The sequence below is a fragment of the Anser anser genome (genome assembly GCF_964211835.1).
Source record: "Anser anser genome assembly, chromosome: 23".
Lineage (NCBI taxonomy): Eukaryota > Metazoa > Chordata > Aves > Anseriformes > Anatidae > Anser > Anser anser.
In genome coordinates, this window is record NC_139744.1 from 2,851,000 (window position 1) to 2,877,282 (window position 26,283).

At 53.7% G+C, this 26,283-nt stretch overlaps 1 protein-coding gene and 1 long non-coding RNA gene across 2 annotated transcripts; one reads left to right on the forward strand and one right to left on the reverse strand.

Moving 5' to 3' along the window:
* The first annotated feature begins 595 nt into the window (after positions 1–595).
* On the forward strand, positions 596–9,938 carry LOC310885690 (G protein-activated inward rectifier potassium channel 1-like). Its single transcript, XM_083809312.1, has 3 exons — positions 596–2,193; positions 7,712–7,928; positions 8,259–9,938. The coding sequence occupies exons 1-3, from the start codon at positions 1,543–1,545 to the stop codon at positions 8,735–8,737; spliced, it is 1,347 nt and encodes a 448-aa protein (XP_083665438.1). The 5' UTR covers positions 596–1,542; the 3' UTR covers positions 8,738–9,938.
* Positions 3,131–25,933, reverse strand: LOC310885695. Its single transcript, XR_014574904.1, has 3 exons — positions 25,143–25,933; positions 14,483–16,832; positions 3,131–5,393 (listed from the first exon to the last, which is right to left on the reverse strand). It is a non-coding gene; the product is annotated as an uncharacterized lncRNA (long non-coding RNA).
* Positions 25,934–26,283: the final 350 nt, after the last annotated feature.

Below are 26,283 nucleotides of genomic sequence, written 5' to 3' on the forward strand. Positions count from 1 at the left end.
GTTTCAACTTTGGTACCTATGGACTTTCATGAATGTAACCCAAAATCTCTAGATAAACTCCATCTACTTAAGCTGAGCCTAGTTAAGATGGGATTTGTGCCACTAACAGCAGATAAATATTGTCGCTTTCCCATATACTTGTACTCTCATTTTTAGTGCAGCACACAAAGAATGAGGAAGAGTGAAAGAATGGATGAGAATGAAGTGTTAAATCCATAATATCTTAAGAATCATTAAACCAGTAAGGCTGACATGTTTAGTTCTTTCAGATTATTATGGAAACAATTGACTGAGGGCATTTGAGAAGTTGCGTTGTTTTGTGTTTTGTGGTTTTTTCCTTTAAGGAGATAGGTGAGTGCAGACAGGCTGGTGGAAGATGTTGCACAGTTAGAGAACAATAAAAGAAAGGCAAACACTGTTCTCTGGGGTGGGAATAAGATTGAAAAATCAAGCTTATACTGTGCAGTGTGAACTTCTTAAATATACCTGCTTATGCTTTAGCACATGGTGAAAATACCATTAAAAATTAACGGTATTAATTAAAAATTAAAAATGTCCGAAATTAAACTTTGGGCAGACTGATAGTTTATTCAGTTCTCAATCTAGAACTGAAGCAACACACCACCACCCGTTGTTACAGACTTTTTTCTAAAAATGTCATTAACTGCAGGCCACTACTTTGTAATGAAAATGATTTGCTGAAAATTAGGTATTGAAATGAGTGACCTGAATAATAATACTGTTCTTATATAACTGAGAATTAAATTCAAATACTGATTACGTTTCAGAAGGAAACATTACAAATATTGATATGGTAGGCACAAAAGTCACTAGCCTAGCCCTATGCAGAACTTCTAATGCAAGTAATAATTATCATTGCTGATTTCAGACCTTTTCTGTCCATTAAAAAAAACAAGAGCTGCATTAAAATCACTTAAGCTTCTAGGGAGCTGTCTTTCAAGCAGCTTCGCTGCTAGTTGGACCGTAAGCACGAATGCATAACTCACAGACATAATTACGGTCTAATGCTGATAGACTTGCCCCTGTTTGCTTGGAATACTTTTTTCCTTTTAAATGCAGGCTGAGGATTAGCATGCTCGCATCCCTTTAAAAGCTGACCTATTTTAGGAATTCCTTTTAAAATCCCTGGCGCTGCTGGCAGCACGGCCTCTCGGCGGATGCCTCGCTGCCGCTCCCATCATTATTCTCACTCCGCTACCGGGGTGCTACAGCGAGCTGAGATTTGGGCAGAGCGACGAGCGAGGCGCCGGCTGCGAACGGCTTGGACCAAACCACGGCGGCCAGCTCCTGGCCAACCTGGGAGCGACGCTCAGCACCCCGTTCTCTACGAGCAACACCGCGCTGACCACCAGACCCCACGGGCCTCAGCGAGCCAGCCCCCGGCCACCGGCAGCGAGCTCCGCTCCGCCCCGCTGCCGCCCACCGCTCCAGCTCTCCCGCTGGCTGCGCAGCCTCGCCGGCTGGCTGCAGCTCCGTGGGGATCCCTGCACTCCCCCGTGGCCCACCGAAGGGCTCGGCGGCATGGCTGCGGTGCGCAGGAAGTTTGGGGATGAGTACCAGGCGGTGGGCCCAGCCGGCGGTGGTGCCCGCAGAGAGCGGCAGCGCTTCGTGGACAAGAACGGGCGCTGCAACGTGCAGCACGGCAACCTGGGCGGCGAGAGCAGCCGTTACCTGTCCGACCTCTTCACCACGCTGGTGGACCTCAAGTGGCGCTGGAACCTGCTCATCTTCCTGCTGACCTACACGGTCGCCTGGCTGGTCATGGCTTCGATGTGGTGGGGCATCGCCTACCTGCGAGGGGACCTGCACCGGGCGCACGATGACACCTACAGTCCGTGCGTGGCCAACGTGTACAACTTTCCCTCCGCCTTCCTCTTCTTCATAGAGACCGAAGCCACCATCGGCTACGGGCACCGCTACATTACCGAGCGCTGCCCTGAGGGCATCGTGCTCTTCCTCTTCCAGTCGCTGCTGGGTTCCATCGTCGACGCGTTCCTCATCGGCTGCATGTTCATCAAGATGTCCCAGCCCAAGAAGCGAGCCGAGACCCTCATGTTCAGCCGGGCCGCGGTCGTCTCGCAGCGGGATGGCAAGCTCTGCCTCATGTTCCGCGTCGGCAACCTCCGCAACAGCCACATGGTTTCTGCCCAGATCCGCTGCAAGCTGATCAAGGTGAGGCTCGGTGAGGCAGCAGGCGGGCTGGGGTACCCCGGTTGTGGTGGGCGACGCTGGGAGGGCAACCGCATGCAGTAAGAGCAACCCAGCTGCCCTGCCCGGTGGTGCGTGGGCGAGGGGACTTGGCTGGGGTGGTGCAGAGTTTCAGAAGAAACTGCAGTGATTGCCTCCAGCAGGAGCCAGGGAAGAGGCAAGCAGGTGGAGGGGAAAAGACAGTCTCATCAGAGGGGGGTTGTGAGGCTGGTGGGAAGCCAGCTTGCTCAGGAAGGATGTGTGAAGATGCAGGGTACCTGCAGGGAGGAATACCAAGGCATGCCCCTTCGCAGGTGAATAAGGAATGGATTATACCCGTTTTGTGGTGACGTTGAATCAGTCTCAGTGTTTGCTGAGGACAAAGATCAACCTTGACCCTCTTTTTCCCATGTGGAAACTCAGGGAGCTCCAACTTGCAATTCCTTACCCCACGGGTCCTGCCAGCGTCCTTCCAGCATTGCAGAGGGTCTGTGTCACAAGCCTGAGTGGCAAAGCCCTTTAACTGTCACCAATATCCATTTATTAAGCACTGACAGTGGTCAGTGTAATTCAGAATGCAAGAAAGAACTGGAATTCAAAGGAGATCACATGCAAAAAGATAAAGAAAATAAACGAGATGGTTTGGCAGCCACAGAAGTCCTCAGATACACCGGGCAAGAGTAGCATGGAAGGAAAACATTGTGTGCAGTTGTGTCATAAATGTTCCGTATTCTGTACGGTAATCCTCTTTTTGGAACAACTGTTTGGCCATTTTAATAATCTGCAGGAACAAGCCTGGAACAGCAGATGACAGGACAATGGTAAATGCGAAGGGCTGCTTTTCCTCTGTTTTGTGCAGAATGCTTGACTTAGCTGTGAATTTTTCTTGTCACAGAATGCCTTGGAGATCTGCTAAGATTCAAAAAGAGTCTGAATATGTATATGGAAACAGACTGCCCAGAATTATAGAAGAGCCATTTCTGTAGGAATCAGAAAGCCAGATAATCCATTATTTTTGCTGATCGTTCGCATGAAAAATGAGCAGAAAGCCTCTGCTAAAGTATTTATTTCTGGCCCTCATCCAAGATGGAATGCAAGTCGAAGTGGAATAGGAGCAGCGCCACAGTTGGGATTTTACAATGACAATAATTCACTGCAAACTTCTTTTGAAATAAGACACTGAGCACGCAGCCTGGTGCTAACAGTTCAGTTGCTACACAATGCTTGGTATATATAGAAAACATAAGGACATTCGAGAGACCTGCTTGGCTGATTCCCACAATAGCTGTTTCATAGATGAGGCAGTGAATCACTGAGGAATATTTGATTTCTTACACGTTAGCATCATGCCCATGACTTGTCTTCAAGCTGCTTTGCGACCTTTGGCAAAGCTAAGCTATGGACACGAGAAGGTTTGAAAGGGAGTGTTTGTGTACTAGCTGCACCCTCAGTCCTCACTACAAGGGTGGTTTTCTAGCCTCTTATTAGTTCCCAGGTCTCTTTTTAAATCCTCTTCAATTTGTCGAGGTGCCTCCTTCAGCTGGCCACGCTGTTCCAAGCAGTCGCAGCGGCTGTTCCAGCAGCATGTGAATTTACATCAGCTGCTTTGCAGGAGCTTCCTTTGTGTGTCCTGTAAACCGATGGTGAACGTGACGTAACTCACAAACCATTTCTCTCTAGCGAGTCCTGCCTTCCTGCGATCTGTGCCTTCAGCTGTGCTGCGTGCAGCGCTGCTGACAGCTGATCTTGCTACACTTCTGCATCCGATTAGATAGCGAGATGTTTTTCCTTGTGTCACAGTGAAACAATGCGAAGGGATATGTCTTATCACGCTTTCCCACTTGAGACAGAAGCCGTATTTTGTACTGAACATAGTGTTTCAGCGGGACCAAGGGAGCCCCAAGGATTTACCTTTGCAAAGAAAGTACGCCAATCTAAGTCTGTCCGAATGGCATTTACTACTAGCATTTTACATGCCCTCAGATATTCGGTAGATTGCACTGGTGCCATCAAGCAGTGCTGGTGCTTTTTCGGTCCAGGGCACTGCCTAGCAATGTGGCATCGTGATGGCACAGAGAGGTTTGGAGCCCTTTTTGGACCATGTTGTGGAGAGTTAGAAAACAGAGTTACAAGACTATGTGTGCTTGTTTCAATAAAAACTTTTTCAGAAACCTGAGTCTTTCTAATTTGCACTCAGTGCTCTAGAAGAAGGAAAAAGCAAACTCTCGGGGCAAGAAACACAAAAAAGCTGGTTGGAACTAGCTGCTGAAAAAGTGCAGTTCCAGGTTCTGGCCTTTTCAGTGTCACAGCCTGTTAGTTCCTGGTGTGCCTGAGGGACCTGGTGATAACAGCAACAAGCAGCATCCACCATATGGCGATTGGCATTGATTTTTTTAAAAAATTAGCTGTGATACCTATTTTTATCTTTTCTTGATGCGGCTACAGATTTCACTGATAAACACAACAGTGTTGGTGTTTCACACCACAGCATTTCAGCGGGTAGTATGGGACATTTTGATTCAGAAAGCCGAGGAATGTAAAATCATCATAGACTGATTTCAGCATGTGCCCAGTAATAGTTTTAAAATTGAATTGTAAGGAACGGTAGTCACGCAGACTGTGCAGTTTGAGTTATGACTGGCATACACCTATTCTTTGAGCTGCACTAATTAAGTTTTGAATGAGCAGAAAGCAAACAGAACTGTAACTAAAAGTTTGCAGATGGCAGACGATAGGCATTGCAAATAAGTCAGAAGACCAATTATACTGTGGTCTCAATCATTCAAGAAGCAGGGCACAGATAGTGCAAATGAGATGCTTTTTAAAATCAAAGAATCATTCAGGTTAGAAATGGACCTCAGGAGGTCTCCAGTCCTGCCCAAAGCAGGGTGAGCTAGGAGGTCAGACCAGGCTGCTCAGGGCTTTATCCAGTCTCGTTTTGGAATCATCTAAGCAAGAGACTGCGCAGCCTTGCTGGGCAAGTTCTTCCACTGCTTAACTGTCCAAATGGTGGAGGAGTTTTTCTTAAATCAAATCTGAACTTCACGTTTATACTTACGCCCGCTCTCTCTCTTGCTCCTGCTGTGCAGTGCTGGGAAGAGCCTGGCTCCATCTTATTAATTACATTCCTCGTCAGTTTTGGAAGGTTGCTATTAGATCCCCCTCGAAGCCATCTCTTCTTCGGTCTGAAAAAGCCCAACCTTATTATAATAATGTATTATTGTAATAATATAACTGCATCGTGTCTAGTTAAAGAAGGATGTGCATAGACAGGGTTTAGAAAAGTACCGAGAATGAATGAAGGACAGGAGTGAAGAGTAAAAGGGCATAAAATGTTTGGCCAGACACAAAAACAGACTAAAGGATGATGTGATGCAAGTCTGCCTTGTAATAAGAAATAAAACAAAAACCCAGTGGCAGAAAACTACAGGTGAAAATATTGCTGACTGTTTACAGCCCTGTGCCCTCTTCTGTGCTCCTTTGAATAAAGCTATATGCAAAAAAATAGCTGATGACTAGTAAACTACTTTGTTTAGGTTCATTCCATTTCATTTAACAAATAAGTTTCTTTTTAAAATTCTCCATGCCCTGCATAAATCAGTCGTGTGTGCAGATGCCGAACACCTCAAGCACAACCTTTTGCTTTCTCCCAGCTCTGTAACCTCTAATCCTTGCTGGATTTGTTTACTGTCGAGTGGATTTGATCAAAAACTATTCCCCAGGGAAAAACGTTTGTAGCTGAAACAGGTCTTAACTCATTCAGGCAGTGACTTTTTGCAAATACGCACCTCTTTGGCTAGGGAATTGCATTCGATAAAACTTCGGAAGAATTGGAGGTTTAGGCGTGGGTTCACAGAGTTCGTGCTGAGCCTCGTTACCTTAGAGCAAAGATCATCCATTGCCAGCTGATCTGTGCACCTGCTGAACAGTAGCCAGGCAACAAAAGCCGCGGCGTAGTCTGCAGCTCGGTTCTGCTGGCTCCCTCAGGGGGAGAGGAGGGATATTTCTGCAGTAGTTTGATTACACTTTGCGTATAATAGAACATGATGATTGCTAAATAGTAGTGAATTTGATCCCTATTACTTTCTATTGCTCTCCTTTACCTCTCAGAGCACTAATAACCCTCAAGAACATTTTCACAAGCAAGCAGCCGACATTTTCCCTGTCCTCATCGCTAGTGGAGAAAGCATTTCTTGTCTGAGGGAGAACTTGGTTATTTAGATGGGAAGATTTTTTTTTTTCCTGAGCATAAAACCAGACACATAGCACGTAAATGAAATAATGCATTGTATTTAATAAGGATCAGCACTCCAGCAGCTACCTAACCGGTTATGTAATCGCAGGAAATGCCAGGCAGTCGGATATTTAGCATTTTTAAGATGCAAGTGAAGCAGAGAGACGATCTGAAAGTGCAGTAGTTGCTTAGGGTTTTGTTGTTTGTTTTTTTTAAAGACAGAAACTTTCTTTGAAGAAAACCAATCAGATCTAAGTCAACAGCAAAACCGCTGGCTTCAGCTTGTCCCCTGTGACTAATGGATGGAGTTCCCAAGCAATGCAACCAATACATTTGTCAGTACTAATGCAACACAGCTAGAACTATGTAGTAACAATGTAATTATCTATCATTTATCATCAATAATAAGCTTCTCAAAGAGTTATGTGCTTTCTAATCAGGCAACAAACAGACAGGAATTTAAACGGGATTTTAAATAGGCTCTGCAAAGCATCAATTTTACCAGGCAATTTCCACCAGAGACCTTTAAGGCAATCAGCTGAGGATCTGCCTGGTCAACTGCAGTACGTTTTCAGTTATACTTTGAATACCAGGAAAATCGTAGGGAACTAGGAAAGAAAAAGCTAACGTATCAGTATTTTTTAATGGGCCTGTGAAATTATACAAACACGGCACTCAGCATAATAATGACCATAAGAAATACTGAACAGTAGGTGGCACATACCAATTAGGAAGTGAGGATAGCATTGCTAATAGTGATTCGGATGATTTTGTGGAATTGTGACGCACCAGACATGCTTTACTATTACTATGCTGCTTACCTTAAAGTCCTTTGAGTCCTGAGAACATCACAGTTTCTGCAAACCAAAATGAGGAACATAAAAGTAATGCAACAGGAATTCAGACAATGGATTAAAATGCGCCTGGCTCGTTGATTGTGTTCTCACTAATCGCAACTTTTGCTGCAAGATGTTCACAGCAAGTATCGGTCATAAGACATGTAGTACCTGATGTTTTTGTCAGTGATTTGTAAAATACATATATGTCATAATACAGTTTGTAGATGATGATGAGATCTGGTGGAATGATGAGAAATGTCAGAATTAGTCATATGTATTAGCTTCATAGTCTTTAGCGTTACTTGTATCTCCATATGGTGACCTAATACAGAGATAACAATGTCATGAAAGAGGCAGGTTTAAATTTCATTGCATTGCTTCTTGAGTTTTGCTTCACACAGTGTTTACTGAACTGTTTTTTCATCTTTAGTCCCGACAGACACCGGAGGGGGAATTTCTGCCACTAGACCAGTGTGAACTGGATGTTGGATTTGGAACTGGAGCTGACCAGCTGTTTTTAGTTTCCCCATTAACCATCTGTCATGAAATTAACTCAAAGAGCCCCTTTTTCTGTCTCTCACAAAGATCACTAAGAAGCGAGCAATTTGAAATAGTTGTCATCCTTGAAGGAATCGTTGAGACTACCGGTAAGATTTAGAGTAAGATGCATGCTCTAATTTTCAGTCTTTGTCTTCAGTCCTGGTATTTTTAGCGAGGCAGTTGTCAATCCTTGCAGGCTCCTGCATGCTCCAGAACATCCTGCCATAGGCTACTGATATTCCCTGGCTACAGAAGACCTCCCTTTGCCATTACTGGTGCCCAAAATGGCCAATACAGCCAAGAAGAGATGCACCCTGCCAGTCCTTGAGTATGGCATATAGAGGAGTACAACGCCCTTATGTGGTTCCTGTATTAAGGACCATCGCTGGTCTACTTGCTCATGTTACAGTGTCATGCTCTTGTCTCTGTTTCCACAGGAATGACATGTCAAGCTAGAACCTCGTATACAGAAGATGAAGTTCTTTGGGGTCACAGATTCCTCCCGGTAATGTCCCTGGAAGACGGCTTTTTCCGTGTCGATTATTCTCAGTTTCATGCTACATTTGAAGTCCCCACTCCTCCTTACAGTGTTAAAGAGCAAGAAGAAAACCTGTCTCTGTCATCTTCTTTGAATAGTCCTATTGATAACAACAAGACCAGAAGAGAAAAGGTTTGTTCACTTGACTGCATCGACATTGCAGGAGAGAAAAACAAGCTCCCTTTTAAACTTCAGAAGATTAGCTCGAGAAAGGAAGACCTTCCGAGAAGAGCCCTGAGAATGAGTTCCAGTAACACGGGGAAGACTTGCAGTACCGGAGATCTCTTGAATATTCAAGAAATGAGTCCCATCTCCAATGGTGAAGATGGTGATGAAAGGATACAGCTGAAAGCCTTAAAAATGAATGCTGAGGCTTAGACTCAGTCTACCAGTGATCTCAAGTTCCAGAAGAAGCCTCCAAGTATGTGTTCTAGAGATGAAATTGGAAGATTATTTGCCTGCCAATCTTTGCAAAATGAACTCCAATCACCTCTCTTAAGAGCAGAATCAACATGAGTCGTTGTTCATAAACTACATGCAAGACTGCTGACCTGAAAGAGTTTTCTTACAGTAATGAAATAATTTGGTTTTGCTACATTCAGGAAGAATGATCCTTTTTGTATAATTATTCTGTACACATCTAATTTAGGTAGCATAATAAGAATTTGAGGGGCAGTAAGGTTAGACTATTGTGCCAAAGAGGTCACTGCCCTAATGTCATTTATCAGCATGCTCGTTGCAAATCTACATCGTCTTCCAAATTTGTAGATGCTTTTTCATGAAGCAAGGACCATATCCTTATTGCAGAGTAATATATTCAGAGATCAAGGCAAAAAAGGTGTAAAACCAGCTAAAACAGAGTCTTGTGCTGATCAGATCTTGGACCGTTCCTGCTGTAACAGCTGAACACAGGAAGAATCTGTGATGCTACTCAGTTGTAGTCCAGTTCCCTGCATTACCCTGTTGGAAGGCTGCCCTCCTGTCAGCCGAGAAGCGTGCATCCTTCTTTCTCAATGATCGTGGCATGCCAGCTCCCTGCCCCCAGTCTCCTTCACTGTCACGCAGGTAAAGGAGGCGGTTTGCAACAGCCATTTGTGTCATTTGTCTTGCACAAGCTCTCATAAACATCAGGATGATTTATTCTGTCCAAAATTAGACCCCACTGTTTGATTGCATGGATTATGCGTTGGATATTAATGGCTGTATCACCACTCACTGTGAAGGGAACGTGAGGTGAGTAGCTCAGAGGTCAATACCTCAAGTTAGTGGTATGTTTCATACCTCAACTCCCTAAGTTGTTAGTTTGGAGACTCCTTGTAAGTAAACGAAAACAAAACTCTAATTAACTTTCAGTCATTATGGGAATAGACAATAGTATGATTACACCTCAGAGTTTCACTGATGGTAAGGGTCTTTGATGTGGCTCGTTCTCTTTTGTTATGTTCGCCTTCCCTACTCATGTATGATTCTCAATCATTTTGTGGATTTGAAATTTATAATATGCAATTTACTGCAAGGTAGAACTCTGCAATAATAGTAAATTAATATTAAATAAATATATTAAGATAGTGAAACAAAAGACATCACAGGTCTGTAACATGACAAGCGTGTGGTCAAGAGAGGCATTCTCAAAGTGCTTTTGCTAATAATGGTAATTTCAATTGTTGAATATTTTAGATTATCCATGGAATATATGATGAAATGACCAAAAAGATGTCAGCGAAGATCTACACAACAGGTTTTGGTATTCACTATTTCTTTAAAGTGTCATACAGCATTTTCTAGGTGACTGTCCCAAATAAGAGGGAAAAACACTCTTCTGGTTTTAAAACAAATCTTGCATAATGGAAACCGTTTGCCTTACTGGATGTCACAAAATGGCGAGAACTAGAATTTGATTTTCTTAAATTTCTTCCAGAATAATCACAATTCTCTTCAGGTGTCCTGCTGCCTGTCTTAACCCGTGAAAGCGATCAGTTTTCTGCCAGCGGGTAGCGAGCGAGCACAACCACACCTTGTTTTGTACAACATGACATTCCGTAGCTCAGCATACAGGGCACTTATCACTCGCAGAACCCTCTGTGACAGAACGACCCAATTCTGCTCTGGCTACACGGACAGAATTTGGTCACATTAGGGGGGGCTGCTGTGGCCCTAGCAATTGGCAACGTGTGCTGCGTAACTGAAGCGGAGGTAAAGATTTATCCATGCAGGTAGCTTGGATAAATCACTACTGCCTACTTTTTGTCTCCTGCCCATGTTCCAACTGGTATTTTGCACAGGTTAGGGTTTGCTTGGTGTGTTTTTTTGGCCCCCAACACGAACTCCAGCATTATGCACATGCCGAAATCTCTTTCCGTATACCAAATACACTACTCTGGGATACTCAGATCCCCAACAACGACTCTCCGCACGGCCAGAACTGACAAAAAATGGGCCTCAGGCGCTGCCATTTCCCACAGACGGTGGGAAAAGCACTTTGCCAGCGGCTCTCGGGCCCCGCGAGCCCGGGGAGGCTCCAGGCGGCCGCCGCCTGCCCCCTGGTGCCCGCCGCAGGCCGAGGCAGGCGGCGGCCCGGCCGCTCAGGGCCCACTGCGCATGCTCGGAGCGCACCGCAGCATGCCGGGATATGTAGTACGTGGGGAAAGAGGGTTGCGGTCCGCCATGTTGTGCCGCGCTGCACGCTGGGATATGTAGTCTGCTGGTAAGGGACTTCCCGTCGGCCATGTTGGGCCGCGCGGCATGCTGGGGTGTGTAGTTTCGTGCCACCATGCTGCACCCCGTTGCCTGCTGGGAATTGTAGTTTTTTGCTTGAGGGGACAGCGCCCCTGCTGTTCTCAGGGGTTCCTCACTGCGGGGGGAAAACGGGCTGGGCCCCGTACCCAGAGAGGGGTCCAAGCCCCCCAAAATTGCCAAGGCACCCCAAAATGGCCCCACATCCCCAACACTGCCATCTCTGGGAGCCCTCTAAGCGCGTGCACAGAGCCTGCGAGAGAGCCAGGGACAAATATTTTTGTCCTTTGCTAGACAAAGTTCCCTTTGTGTTACCGAGATGGGGATGCTGAGGCCTCGTTGGTCCCTTCCCAGGTGCGGCGGTTTGAGGGGTGCCCTTCTCGCTCTGCAAAATGGACGCCTGCGAGGGGAAGGATGAACTGGAGGCGCTCGGTGGCGGCCGGGGTTGCTCCCAGGGTAAATCCCTCACCAACTGCTGTGGTTTCCCCAGAGGATCACTTTGCCCCAGGAGGCTTCTATCTTGCTGCGTCTAATCCAATAACAACATCCTAACTGGTGTATAAACACCAAGAGATTCCTACCCTTTCAACAAGGGCACAAGTCAATCATCACACTCAGGATTTATGGACATGGTGACCAGGGATTTGCATCCCCCCGGCCAGGATGGCCTCACACTTTACATTTCACAGCTGCCATCATGGGTGCATCCGCTGCTGCAGTTTCCCTTTCCCTCGCCATGCAGCACGAGTGTTTCCCATTAATGCAGAGAGGGAAGATAGCTCGTGGAAATGGTGTTTTGGTGGTCAAGGGCCAGATCCAGCCCCAGGCACTGCTGAGCTCAGACCGCCACACCGCAAATCACAACATTGGCGCGATGCTGTTTTATCGACCAGCAATGATAATCCTCAAGGTCCTCCCCAAGCCTTAAAATCACAGTGGGGCCATCCAGAACCCGCGTGGGGATCCACAAGATCCTGTCTGGTGGACCCCGGTCTCCTGGGGAACAAAGTAGTCTCCTCTCCCTGCAGCCACCATCTAGGAGCCAGTGACAACCAGCGGGGCGAAGGCTTGGCGGCACGGCCACTTTCCACCCAGTCAAAACCAGATGAAAATGGGCCCTTTGTATAGAAAATAGCCTGAGGGTGATTCAGACAGAGCTGACACCAGCGGCACCAACTGACACGCTGCTTTGTGGCACGGGGGACACAGCGCATCTCCCACAGTCAAAGCAGAACCCCCCAGTCCAGCCTCAAAATGAGGAACTTTTGTGGGGTGAAGTCCAAAATCCCATTGGCCTGGCTGGGGACAAGGAATCACACCTCTGAAGCTGGCACGGAGGCTCTGTATTTAGGAAGGTTAAAGCTACACGGTCACCCACATCTTTTTAAGCTGCAGTCCCCGGCTCAGCTGCACCGCTCGCCCATCCAGTAGCCACCAGTGAGCCAAGGGCAACTCAGAGGGAAAATCCACAGTCATTGCAAAAAAACAAATCAAAACAAAACAGCCTGATGTGGCTGGTAAAAAAAAAAAAAAAAACAAAAACAAACACCCAGTGTCATCAGCCCTGAGCCACCAGCAGCGCAGGGCAGGATCTGATAGCCATCGCAACACACAACAGCTGCAGTAAGCCCCCCCGGACCCTCCTGCTCGCTGCCAGAAACGCGGCTTTTCCTCCATGCAAAGCAGCCAGAAGCGTTTGACACCTCCGTGTGCCCCAGGGGTCGACGCGAACAAGGCCACAGAGGTTTGCCCTGCAGCAGCACGGAGCTGGAGCCTGCTAACAGGCGGCAAAGGCAGCATCTGCCTTTCCCAGGGCCGCGAGCTGCGACCGTCATTGAGTCTTCAGCGATGCTGCAGCCGTCCACCGCATTTTGGGGGGGGGGGACATTCCTCCTCAGGGCAAACCCTCAGCAGGCTGAAACGCCAGCCCGGCCTTCAAGAAGCGGCTCATTGTCCTCAGGCGACGTGGCCGGGGCCGGGCGGCCCTCGCCAGCCCTGGCCGCCGCGGCAAGGCTGGGGAACAAAAAGCCTCCTCTTGTGCAGCCTCCAAAGCCGGGCCGGCTCTGGCCTGAGCGCTCCCAGAAAAAAATTTGCGGCATGAGATTTGCAAACGCCGGAGAATTCGAGCGCTTCTTGGCCGGTGACCCCCAGGGATGAGCAATCCCGGTGCAAGGCTTCGAAGGCAGGTGGCAGAGGCTGCCACGGGTCCTGCCCGAGCCTTGCAGTTGGAAACCATTGAGCAGAGAGCATTTGTACACAAACATATTGAAAAAAAAACAAAACAACAACCTCCTCTTGCATTGTTTTTAATGAATAATGCACTCCCTGAACCACCTCCACGGATGAGGTTTTTTTTGCTTCATGCCATCCTCCAAATGAGAGAATCGCTTGCAGCAGAAATTAGATTTTTCCGCCCTAAAATGTGGTTTTGGTTTGCACACAACTGGACGGGGCTCAAGCTGCTACCGCATTCCCGCCTGCCCGGACCCGCGCCTGAGCAGATCTGAGCCCCACGCAGGGGCACATAACCCAGTTAATCTCAATGAGCATTTAAATCAAATTAGTTAAACTACATTAAACCCCTGTGAGGACACGGTTCAGAGTGGAAACGGCCTTAATGTGATTTCAGCTGACTTCTCTGCCACAATTTGCAAGTCAGAGAAATCGAGTTAAGGGCTGTTTTCATTCTGAACTCTGTCCACACAGGGCCTTAATGCAGTTTAATTAATCTGCTTTAAAATTGAGCCTGTCTTTCATTCGGACAACTTTACCTGACTCACCCTGGGGAAGCAAAGCCCCCCCTCGGGCTGGCGCAGCCACGCTGAGAAGCGTTAGGCCACGGGCAGGGTCGGGGGCTGGAAAATCCTGGAGGGTTCGGAGAAAACGGTGATTATCCCTAATCCCATCGGGGGCTGCTTTGGGGTGAAGCCACCCGCTCTGAGCTTCCCAGAGCCCGGCAGGGCCGCGGGCGCTGGGGCCAGGCTGGCTCTGCTGGCCTGGCTGCTGCTCCCCGATGCTTATCGCCGCTTAACAAAGTTTCCTCCTCGGTGGCAGAGAGCAGGCAGCTGAATCCGGCCGCATTAATCCCCCCGCTTCGCTCCCAGCGAGGCCGTGATGGCTGGGAATTGCCGGCCGGCAGCCTGAGGAGGCTGGGGCTGGGAAGAGCTCAGCACCCCGAACCCCAAGACTTTACGCGCCCCGCATCCTCCAGCTGCTCCCCAACCCCTTCCTCATCCTTTTACTCAGCTTACGGCCACTTAGCAGAGTGGAAAAGGGAGGAAAGGGAAAGGGAGGAAAGGGAAAAGGAGGAAAGGGACAGAGGCAGCCACCTGCTAGGATCAGTCCCATCCACAGACCCCTTTTATTTAGGGGTTTCTCACGTGCACAAACCTCTGCCCCACGGGGCTGCGTTTCAGGGTCCGTTGCGGTCCCCGACACCAAAACCCGGGCGCTCAGCGCGATCCTGAGCCTCCAGCACAGGGATTTGGGCTCCCCAGCAGCCCAGCGTGGTTTTCTCCACTCCTCGCTCCCCCTTCTCTCTGCAAAGGTAAAACGCCGGCTCCATAAAGGAGCTCCAATTAAAAGGGAGTTAATGACTTAATGAATCATAACAAAATCTGCTTGCATTAGCATTGAACCCCTGACCCTCTCTCGTTGCGGCTACCAGCTTTTTAATTGGATGCGTTTTTATTTCCTTCCCGGCGATTTGGCTGCTGGCTGAGCGTGCCTGGGGAGCAAAGGGGGCTCTGGAGGCGGGGGGGGGACGGGAAAAACCCACCCTGGAAGGCAGCCCCCCAGCACCCATCCTGCTCCAGCACGGACCTGAAGCCTCGGCCACTCTCCAGCCCCTGCTCCTTTGTCCCCTGCTGACAAGGATCTGCAGCACCGCAGAAAACGAAGCCCTTTGTGACGCCCAGAGCCGCGCAAACACCCAAAATGAGCCCCCCGAGCCCCCCTCCATCACACCGCCCACCTTAGAGCCCCACCAGAGCAGCCGCGAGAGCTAACGGGGCTGGACTCTCCTCCTCGTTAGCTCATTAACTTCTCATTAATTCCTTATCACATGCTGGGGAGCAGCTGGGGGGGGGGTTCCTCTCGCCAAAGCCTGGCACAGCCGTGCCCCCCCCGGGGATGCTCATGCCCCGAGCTGCAGGAGCATCCTCTGCCGAGGATCCTCATCCTCTTCTCACCCCCCTGGCTTTAGGGGGGGGAGTCCCGCAGACACCAGCCCGACCCCAGTCCGTGGTGGGCTCTGCCTGCTCTTTCCCCCTCCCTTTTTTGACGCTTCCCCCGTTCGTCTGGGGCTCCCCCGAGGCTGCACCCACCCGAAACGCAGCACCCGCCGCGGGCGATCGATGGCCCTGCCGCGCTGCCGTTCATGTTATATTTATTGCCAGCTGCACTCAGCCCAGCTCCCTATCACAGAGGGGCTCTAAAAGCATTTCCATCTGAGCCCAAACCGTCGCAGGAAGCGCTGGAAGGAGCCAGCCTGTGCTGGCAGGGTGGGAAAAGGGTTGATGGAGGCTGGGGGAAGCCCCAGGACCCCTTTTTTTAGGCCGGCGGGAGCTGCTTTGCTGGGGAGGCGCAGGGTTTCGGTGCTGCTGCCTGGATGTGCTCGAAGGGCAGGAGCTCCTTTAAAGCAAAAATAAAAGAGCAAAATTTCCATTCGGGCGCGACGCGGCCAGGCTTTGGTGAGGGTCTCTGACGCCGGGGTGTTCTCGGGGGGGGGGGGAACGATCCCTCCCTGGGAAGCTCTGGTGCACTGCGCGCAGCCTGGAGCGATGTGGGGAGATGTTCTTGCTCCGGCCTGGTGCTCCTGGACCAGGACCACCTCATCCCACCAGCCCCACCTCCGCCCCCAGCCCGCAGACAGAACCTGCCCGTGAGGATGAGCAGGGCTCAGCACCCCCCCCCCCGCGCCGGGACAAATCCTGCCCTCTCCCGCTGCATCCATCCCCTCGGACGATAGCACTTCAGTCTCGCCTCGCCGCCAGCAGCTGCCCCCCCAGCCGTGCCCCACGGCCCTGGGAGCAGGTCCAATACTGGGGGGGGGGCACCACGAAGCCCCCGTCCCGCTGCGAACAGCCGGGCAGAGCAGCTTGGACCCTGCGGCCGGGCGGCTGTTTCCAGGGGAACTGCGAGGGGGGTCAGGGAGAGGTCTGGGATGTTTTAGTCTTCCTGTAATACCCTTAATTGCTCATTTATTTAGTGCAATTAGTCCCAGGTGCTTGCTCTTGTCTGCGTGACCCCGACGGATGCTTCCCCAGCCCTGCTGGGCTATTCCGAGCTGCCGCATCGATCGGCTCCCGGCGAAGGTTGCCGAGTCCCCTCTTCGCTGCCGAGATGTGTGCGTGTGCACGTCCCGTGCGTGTGGCTTCTCCCCCTTCCCCGGCACCATCCCCCGTCCCTGCCAGTGTCGCTTCATCCCCGGTGTCCCTCTGTGCCCGCACGAGAGGGACAAGGCAGGGGGTGCAGCGCTGGACCCCCCCCCAATATTACGCCCAGCTCATCCGTGACTTATGGGGCCTGTTAATAACAGCCCTGGGGACAGCCGCCAGGCCCCGTGTCCCCCAGGAGAAAGGGGGACCAGGCAGAGCATCCTCTCCCCAGCCCTCCTGAGCCACGCTACGCAGGGACGGATGCGTGCCGCGCGATGGGGGCGAGCAACGAGCCGGCCACGAAGGGCAGCCAGGAGGCGACGGGCACAAGGGCCGTCCCTGTCGCTGGACAGAGCAGCTCCCTGAAAAAAAAAAAATATAATAAATAAAATAAGATAAAACCTCCCTCCCCCTTTCCTCCCCCCTTGCAGAAGGCAGAAACGCTATCGGGGGCTCGCGGCCGCCGGAGGAAACAATCCGGTGCTTTGTGGAAGCTCGGGCTGCCGTGAAAAGCGACGGCCCCAAAATGCCGGCCGGGGTCAGGCATCCCGGGGCTGCCTTTGTCCCGCGGGCACAGCCCGGCCTCGGCTGGCGGCGGGCGCCTGGGGGGGGGAGAAACCGCAGGGCCCCTTTGCCCAGTGCCCCTGGGAAAGGCAGCGATGGGACCCTGAGTCACCGCCCGGACCCCAAAAGGCAGCGAGACCCCGTGCTGGCAGCGTGACCCACATCGGGGGGGGGGTTTGTGACCCTTCTTGGGGACCCCCAGGACAGCTCCTGGGGTTCACCGTGCCAGTGGCCAGCACGGCAACGTGCAGCAGAGGACATTTTGGGGACGTTTTTGAGGATATGTTGAGGCTGAGACTCCCCGGTGCTGCAAACCCAGCAGATTTCAGCCTCCCCCCCCTCAGCTTTTGCTCCTGGCTCTCGGCACGACCGGCCCGGCCCCGCAACTCAGCCCGGTTGAGCCAAAGGGAGAATTTCGGCAGCTGCCGTGGGGCTGCGAGGGGCCACAGGAGCTCTGGCTCAGCACCGTCGCCTGCAGCCCTTCCTTTTAACTCCTCGAGCTTCTGAAAGGGCCGGGGCTTTCTCTGCCAAATGCATTTCCATCGGTCCCCGGGTATTACTTCCCCCGTGGCTCCATCCCAGCATCTTCATTCCCTGGCATCGCCGAACCGCCGGGACCTCTCCGAGATGAAACCTTTCTGCTGCCTCTTCCCCCGTACACCCAAATTTCAATGCGCTGTAATTGTCTGCCAATTGATCCCCCGAATTCCCCGCTGACACGCATTAGGTTTAATTCGCGGATACCGGGGAAGAGGCAGCTCGGGGGGCTGCGCGAACCCAGCTTTAACTCGTCTGCACTCAGCCAGATCACAGAGCAGCAGGCGAAAGATGCTGAGAAAGCCAATTATGAGCATTTTTATCCCTGCCTCCTGCGAGCTGGTCGCCTGAGCCGTCTAAAAGGCTCTTTGTCTGCCGGGGCCGGGCGCTGTGGGGCTGGGGGGACATCCGCTGGGCAGCCCCCGGCTCTGTCCTTCGCTGCCAGCCCCGCGGCAAAATTCAGGTCCGCGAGACCCCCGCCCAAAGCTGAGCTGTCCCCGAAGCAGCGAGGGCAGCGCCGTGATCCTGCCCCGTGGGGGGGATCTGCTGGATCTTGGATCCAGCCCTGGGGGGGCTCTGGAAAAGGCAACCCCCCCCTTGCCATCCTTCAGTGCGCTCATCTGTAGGATAACTCCTTGCTGCCCCCAGATCTGGCTGTGCAGGGGGAGGACACATCCTGCCCTGTCCCCAGCTTTTGCTTTGCCTTAGGCAGAGCTGAAAATCATCAGAATTTGCCCGTTCTGCAGCAAAACCTGCACCAGGCAAGCTGGGGGTGCCCCTGCCCCCCCCCCCCCTTCCCCAGCCCTGCCCCACACGGCCCCTCAGCAGCTGCTCTGGGGGGAGCCTCAGCAGCAGCGTGCAGAAATAATGAGTCCGAGCATGAAACGGAGATGAAAAAACACTTTGGCTAATGGCTGCGCATGGAGGAGGCTTTGAAGTTTATTGGAGCCAGACTTTCCAGGGCTGAATGGGTCCCGGGGGATGGAGCAAAGGGAGCTGGAGCCCTCTGGGAGCCTCAGAAGAGCCCAGGTCCGTCAGCTCCTCCAGAGGCAGGGGCTGGAGACCACGTCCCTGCTGGAGTCAGAGCTCAGGACCACGACGAGGGGAGGCTGCGGCATTAGGGACACGCTCAGGATGTGCTGCTTGAATGCTGCGGCACCAGGACCCCCGGCTGGGGGGAGGGGGGCTCAGCTGATGTGCAGCCCCCAGCAGAGGCATTTTGGGGTGCAGCTCCCCAGGGAGGCTCCAGAAGCAGCTCACGCACCCACAGACCAAAAAAAAAAAAATCCTCAGCCACGAAGGAGGGCAGGAGCCAGGGGCGCAGGGGAGCCAGCCCCGGCTGGGGTTTATTACGCAGCGATTAGCCCAGCCCGGGGCTCCGCGTTAGGGCCAGAGCTCGGTTTTCCAATTGCTGCTAATTGAGCAATCCGCCGGGCTAATGGCAGAGCAAATGAGAGGGGCTGGGGGCGCGAAGCCCTTCGCATGTGGTCCCGGGGCTGAGAGGAGCCTTGGAGAGCAGGAGCAGAGCCCCGCAGAAATCCGGACGGCTGCTCCCAGAGCCCGGTCTCCGTTTGCAAAAGAAGCAGAAGAGGGAAAGCATCTTTTCACCGCTTGGATGGAGGGTTAATTCTCCAGGAAGGTGCTCAGGATGGGTGGCAGGACAGGGAGGAGCAGAAACCTCCTCGCCGAGCACCTTGCACCCGAGGCAGGATGCGGTCACAGCTGTCCAGCACCAGCCACCGCCCCTGCAGCCGAGGGGAAATCCTTAAATCATTTAATTCAATTAAGCCCCGTGGCCTCTGCCGGTTAAACAGGCTGATTGCTGGGACCTCTGCTCCCCGCCTCTCCCAAAGCTGAGCGTTCGTTTCGAGTGTTTCCCCAGGTCTGGTGGGAAGGAGGCTGAACCTTGCACCGCACCATGGGGGCTGCTAAAAATTAAAGGGGTGGCACTGAACGGCCAGAGCCCCGCGGGGCCGCGTCCTGCCGGGAGGGTCAGGCACCGCGGGGATGCTCTGGGTGGGTTTTGTGGGTACCAAAGCGCTCTCCAGAACTCGAACGCGCCTCTCTTCTCTCCACGCTCGCAGGCTGGAGAGCGGCAGCAGGATTTAATGAACGTTTTTACAGCCTCCCTGAGCGAGCGCTGCCTTCCCTGCTGGAGCCGGACGGGCTGCAAAGCACCGGGGGGAGGCACGGCTGCGGGGGTCCGGCTGCCAAAATTCAGGTGTGCAGCTCGTTGCCACCCCTCCGGGAGCAAACGTGGGTCCCCAGCGCCCGGAAAGCGGCACTCAGCCGAGCCTCGGCCCCGTCCCCGAGCAGCTTTGGGACGGCCGCGCCTCCACGCGTGGGATTTTAGGCAAGGAGAGGCTGAGGCTGAGCTTCCCGCTGAAATCCCCTTTGGTCCATGGGAGCAGACGTGCCGTGAAGCCCGGCTCGGATCCACCCCGGCAGCACAGGAACGCTGTAAAAGCAACGCGATGCTCGCGGCCGCCTGCTCCGGTGCCTTTACGCAGACAGTAAAGAGCTTTAAACACGAGCTGCTAAGTAAATAATAAAAGCCGAAAAAGACTGGAGGGAATTTTTTTTTTGCCCTAATAGAAACTGCCCCCCCCCTGCTCCTGACGTCCCCTATGCAAACCGCCCCGGCGGGGGGCTACAACACCGGGCAGCGGCTCGGAAGTCTGCGCTGCAGCAGCGTTGCTCCCTGGGGGCTTTGAATGGAGGTTTTACGAGGGTTAATAAATACTGAGATTGTAGCTGTTCCAAACGCCGCTTGCCGGAGGGCTGGGCAGGGGTTGGGGCTGCAGGGGGAGGATATTTGGGGTTCTGGTTGTAGCTGTTCGGCAGCGGCACCCCTTGCGCGGTGGGGTCACCTCCCGCACGCTGCCCCCGTCCCAGAGCTCGGTGAGCTGAATGACGCCAGAGGGGGTGATTGGGATGAACCGGGGCTCCCCATACAGGGCTTGGCCAAGGTTGGGGTCACAGGGGGCTTCATGCAAGCTGTCCCCATTGCCTGGCCCCGTAGGGGACCCCACAACCTCCTTCCTACAGCTTGTCCCAGGGAAATGTCTCCCTGCCGCAGGCAGCTGCCGGGGCGGAGATGCTCTTTCCAGAAGAAGAGGGAGCAAAGCTGCTGCTTTTCCCCAAATCCCTGCCAGCCCTTAACATCTTTGGGAAACTCCACGAGGAACAGATTGCCCCAAACCCACCCCGCTCTGCAACACTACCCCGGGGAGCGCGGGTTAATCTGCCGTGGCAGAGAGGCCCTTCCCAGTGCCTGCGTGTCGGGGCTGGCTCCGGTTACTTCGGGGATGCGTTAACGCGAGCTTTTTCCCAAGGTTTTCCATTTTACGGCAGCTTTGCTGCCCTCGGAGCCACCGTTGTGAAGGTGGAAGGGGTGAGGATCGCTCCCTGCGTGGCACCAGGGGGATGGAGCAGGCTGGGGAAGGCTTGGGCCCGAGGGCTTGGGCTCAGAGCAAGCAAAGCTTGTGCCAAAGCTTTGTAGAGATGGAAATAGCACCCAGATTCCTTTAAAAAAAATAAAAAATAAAACAATAGGGGGAAAAATAACAGCAGGCAGGGTGGCTTGGTTTGATTTTCATATCCTTTGGAGGTGCTGAAAACACAACTTCCGTGGGAGTCTCTGGGAGGGCATGAGCAGAGCTCGGTGCTGAGCCACGCAGCTCGTCTCCAGCACCTCGCTCCAGCCTCCCCTCCCCAAACGCTGGGTGCCGTCAGGGTGCTATCAGCCACCACCCATGGGCGCAGCACCTCCAGCCTCGGGCAGACCCAGCCAGCGCCCCCAGAGCCCGCCTGGGTGCCCGAGCGCGATGCAGGGCCCCAGGGCAGCGCAGCAGACGGATCAATCGCTGCCTCCAGCTCCTCCGTCTGCGCCCTCCAGCCTCGGCGCTGCTTCCCACAATTAATGCAGCCTCCGAGCTGACCTGGCCAGCACAGGCTGCCGTCGTCTGGTTCGCATCTCCCTGCGGCTGCTGTCTCCAACAGGGCACAGAGCGGGATGCTGGATAGGGATCGGGATGCAGGACGGGGACCGGGATGCTGGACGGGGACCAGGATGCAGGTGCCAAAGGGCAGCTCCTGCCCCAGCCCCGCGTCCAACCTCCCTCCGACCACACCAGAGATGGGGCAGGCATGGAAGATGCTGCTCACCCCCGGAACAACTCCACCACCCCAAGCCTGGACGTCCCAAGAAAACCTGCTGCGAGCGGAGGATGCAGGAGGGTAAACCACAAGGCAGCCTTTGACATGGGGGAGCCTGCACAAAGGATCATTAAAAGCTTTCCAAAAGCTGCCCTGTTAAATTACAGCATCAGACAGAAGAGGAAACGAGGGCTATTTCAGAAATCTGGAACAGGGAGTAGCTGCTGAGTTTGGGGTAAGTTGTTTATGCAGCATAATCAAGCCAAGCGCTCAAGCTGATGAGAAAGGACGTGACAGTGGATCGTGTTCCCATCCTCAGCAAAGACCTCCAGCCAAAACAAACTGAAATCTCCAAATTTAAGCAGTTGGGTAGAGGACAACGTTTCCTATTTTTCAAGCGATCCCGCACCTCTCAGAAATAAATGGGCGAAAGAAGCTGATTTCCAGGGGAGCTCCCCGTTATCCTCTGAGCAGCAGGAGTTGCTCAGCCTTGGGGTCCTGGCTGCAAGGGGGGAAATCTTGGGATCTTTCTTGGCAGCCACAGCAAGAAGAGCGTTGCCTTCTTTGCTCCAGAGAGGCAGAAGCCAGCCCTCAGATGAGCCCAGGCTCAGCTTTGGGGCTGCAACACGCAGCCGTGCTGGAGCGCACGCAAAGAAAGGAGCAGGATGCTCCTTAATCAGCTTTCCTGCATGCTAATGGTTTAAATGCAGCAGCTATTTTGTAATTTTGCTCGTTGCGCGGAGCAAGCAGGCACCGTGCCCACCTGCGTGGTCTCCTCCGAGGAAGCCCGCTGCCCTTCCCAGGGGAGAGAAGCGTGCAAGGAGCAGCAGCCCCCCAGGAACGGCAGCGTCGGTGCCCGCTCCGGGCTGCTGGCTGTGTGAAGATCCCTCAGCAAGGGACGGGGATGGATGGAGATGCCTCTTCCACCCTGGGCGATGATTCAGCCCGTCTGAGATGGGAATTGTCCTCAGAAGGTTCCTGTCCCTCTCCGTTGACTGGAAGGAGACCAGAGCAGCTGCATTATTCATGGAAGCATCTCGGTCTGGTGCCGGAGGGGAAAAAATCACAGCTTCCCAGCGCCCACCCAGCATCCAGCTCCAGCTCCAAGGCTCACAGGATGGGGCAGAGACCAAAGCTGGCTTCATCGGCCCCTCCTGGAGCTCTCCCCGAGCAGCACCCCGCTGCTGGGACCTGAGCACCCATAACCAGCACCCCGAGAGAGCAAGCGAGGGGAGCAGGATGCGTCCCTGGGAGTTCTCTCCTGTCCATGGCTTCGGTGGGAAGGGGAACCCAGATTTCTTGGAAGGCTACGGCTTTCTTACGAGCACCCCTTCGCAGGAAACGTGCGATGAATGAATGAACAAACGAATGAATGAACGCTCCCTGCAAAAAAAAAAAAGAAAAGCTGCTCCGGCGGATCTGGGTCATCTGGTCAAGGCGAGGGCTGAGCTGGTTGAATAGCTCTGGTGCATCGCCCATCACAGGGGAAGATAACGGCGATCCCACCCTGCTTCTTGGCTTGCTTCGGAGCAGGTTACATATGGGAGAGAGAGGAGGGAGACAGCCAGCGCTGCTTGAGGCCATAAATTAACCTCAGGGTTTCCTAATGGGACCCTGATTTATCTCCTGCCTCTGTCTGAACTAATTGAGTTCATTCCTCTCGGTGATTCATGCCATGGAAATGGGTTCCAGAGAAAATGGGACCTCAAGCGGCTTCAGCAAATCCCTCGCTTTATTAGCCGGGGAGCGGTAATGCTTTTAAAACAAGGAGATTTTCAAAAGCGGCCCTCGGCCCCCAGCCCATCCGTCACTGCCAGCGGCCGCGGCTCGCCTTTCAGCCGGGGGTGCCAGGTCGGTCCCTTCCCCAGCTGGGGCTGCCCAGGGGCTTCACAGGGACCCAGAGGGCAAAATAAGGGGGGGGTTGTGGCCCCCGGCCCTGCTGGGATGGAGAGGAGGTGGTTGGGGGGCTCTGCCACCCCCCAGAGCCAGCCCGGCCAGGGACAAACGGATCCCCTGCCCCTTCCTGCACCGGAGGCTGAGGATGGGGCAGGAGATGGGAGAAGAAAAGCCACCCTGGGCTGCTTTTACCCCCCTCTAAGCACCGGATCCGCACAAAGCATCGCACGGAGCCTTGCTTTGACTCCTTGCATCAACGCAGCGCCGTGCTCTGACCTACACCCCACCCAAACACCCAGCCCCGGGGCTCGCCCCACGCCCTGCTCCATCCCCAACCTCCGGGACCGTTCCCCCACCCCTTCTCCCTTTCCCGTGCCTCGCTCGGCCGATCCCAGCCGAAATTCAGCCCAGACCCCCCCAAAAACTGCAGGGGCAGCCCCCGGCTCCCACCCACGCCCAGCAGCCGGGTGCGAGCCGTGGGCACGGGGCCGGGTTCGTTGTGTGCTCTTTGCTCGTGGTGGAGCGAGCACGGGGGCGAGCTTTTGGCGACAGCGGCCGCGGTAATGGTTTGTTTGCTTTCAGCATGTCTCGAGCCTCCCCGGGGAGTCTGCAGGCTCGGCCGCGCATCCCGCCCCGGCTCCTCCGGAGCGGCGAGGATCGGGCCGAGGCAGCTCTCGGGACGAACCAAACCACCGTTTATACGGACGTTCAAGCATCCCGCAGCAGCCTGCGGGGCAGAGGGACCTCGCTGAGGCATCGGCACCTGCAGCTGGGGTGGTGCCGTTGAGGTTAATCCCCCCCCGGACCCAAACCGGGCACTGCTTCTCCCACGGGGAATTTTTTTCCCCCCCCTCCCCTGCTCACCCAGGTCACCGCTGCAAACCTCGGCAGCTGCGTTTGCCTCTCATGTCATGGAGCTCATTAAAGTCTTTCTAGAAGCCAGAATAAGATTGCATTTACCAATTTCCTCCTCGTCCTCAGCGTTGTTTACTCGGAGAATTCCAGCAGGTCTGAGCGGCCTGCCTCTCCCACAGACAGCACCGCTCATCCCAATCACATTACTTTGATCCAATTGATCTTCATTTATCTGACCTTTGTGAAGCTCCCACCTGATTTTACAGAGCACAGGACGTTTGCAACATCCAGTTTTCCCTGCCTTTCCCTCCTCCGATTTGGGACCACCCAGCAAACGGCCACCGAGCTGGCCGGAACCCACTGGGAACGAGCCCGTTCCAAAAAATAATAATAATAAAAAAAGCCACAATCGAGCCCACTGAGCTAAAGGGACAGGAGCTGAGCTGGCTCCGAAGAGGTCAGCGTGCCGGAGGGGACAGAGCTGTCAGCACCACGCCGATGGGCCCCTATGGATGCTATAGGTGCAGGGGGCAGCAGGAGCACGAAGCCCCCGCGGCTCCCACCCCGCCGCTAGCTCCGCTCCCTGCAGATGCTTTGGGCTTTGTTGCAGGGGCCCGCGGCTGGCTCATTTGCATAGGGAATGAAGGCAGCAATTAGTTTACCTCATCGTCTCAGCAGGCTGGGAAATTAGCTCCCTTCTGATTCAATCACAGTTGCTGGGAAGAGGCTCCGGAGACGCGGGGAGCTGGGGGAGGCAGCGGCCGGGCACCGGCTCTGGAGCTGCGCCAGGCTCAGCCCGAGGGGACCAGGAGCTGCATTCCCAGTCTCCCCAGTCCCGCACCAGTACGCCGCGCTGCCCCGCTGCAGCTCAGCCCACGCCCTATTTAATAATGGGCTTGCTTCTGCCAGACCCCACAGAGATGAGCTACGAGGGCTCCCGCTCCCGGTTGGCGTTTCCCTGGGGGACAAGGGGTGTCAGCCCCACGGATGCACCCTCCTGCTTGGGGACACCTCCTGGGGGAGGGAGCAGATGGATTTACCCCCATCCTTCGCCCCCGCCCAGCTCCCTGCCTCGCTCCCTTGGCTCACAGCAGCGGTTCTCCTGGAGGATTTATTCCCTGCAGGAATACCGATGAGCCTGGAAGGAGCGGCGCAGCCCCTCTCCCCATCACGCCCCCGCGCTCTCCACCTCGAGGAGCACTTCGCTGCCAGGCGTTAATCAGGGCCCCCCCCTGCCCCCTCCTCCTGCAGGGAGATGGATGGAAATGCATTTCTCCCGACCACATCGCTGCTGCTTAATGCAGCCGGCCGAGCCCTGGGAAGAGCTGCCGCCACCTGCAACGCTTGCACAAAAAAAAAAATAATAAAAAAAAGCTTGCAAGCTTTCTAGAAATCTAAGGCAGAAACAACAGCCTGATAACACCAAGAAAACTTGCACTTGGGTAGGGGAAGTTCTGCTTTTATAGCAGGTGCGGTGCCTTAACCCTCCCAGCATCATCCCCTTTCTGCCCCCACCTTCCAAGCCCCTAACTCAGCCCAGCCGGGCGGTGCCCGCGGCAATTTCTGAGCACAGCTGGGGGCACCAGCGTGGGCTGTGCAGGGCCTCAGCATCCTCCAGATGGGAAGATTTGGGGAAAAAGCAAGGGCAGGGGTCCCCATCAGGTGGCACAAAGGCTGAAACCCCCCCAGCAAGCTGTTCCCCTAGCCCGGAGCTGGAAGGGGAAACATTTGGAGGTCTCCCCATCCAGTGCTCCTGGAGCAGCATGTGGGGGCAGCAAGAGGGGGCGCTGGGGGGGGGGTCCC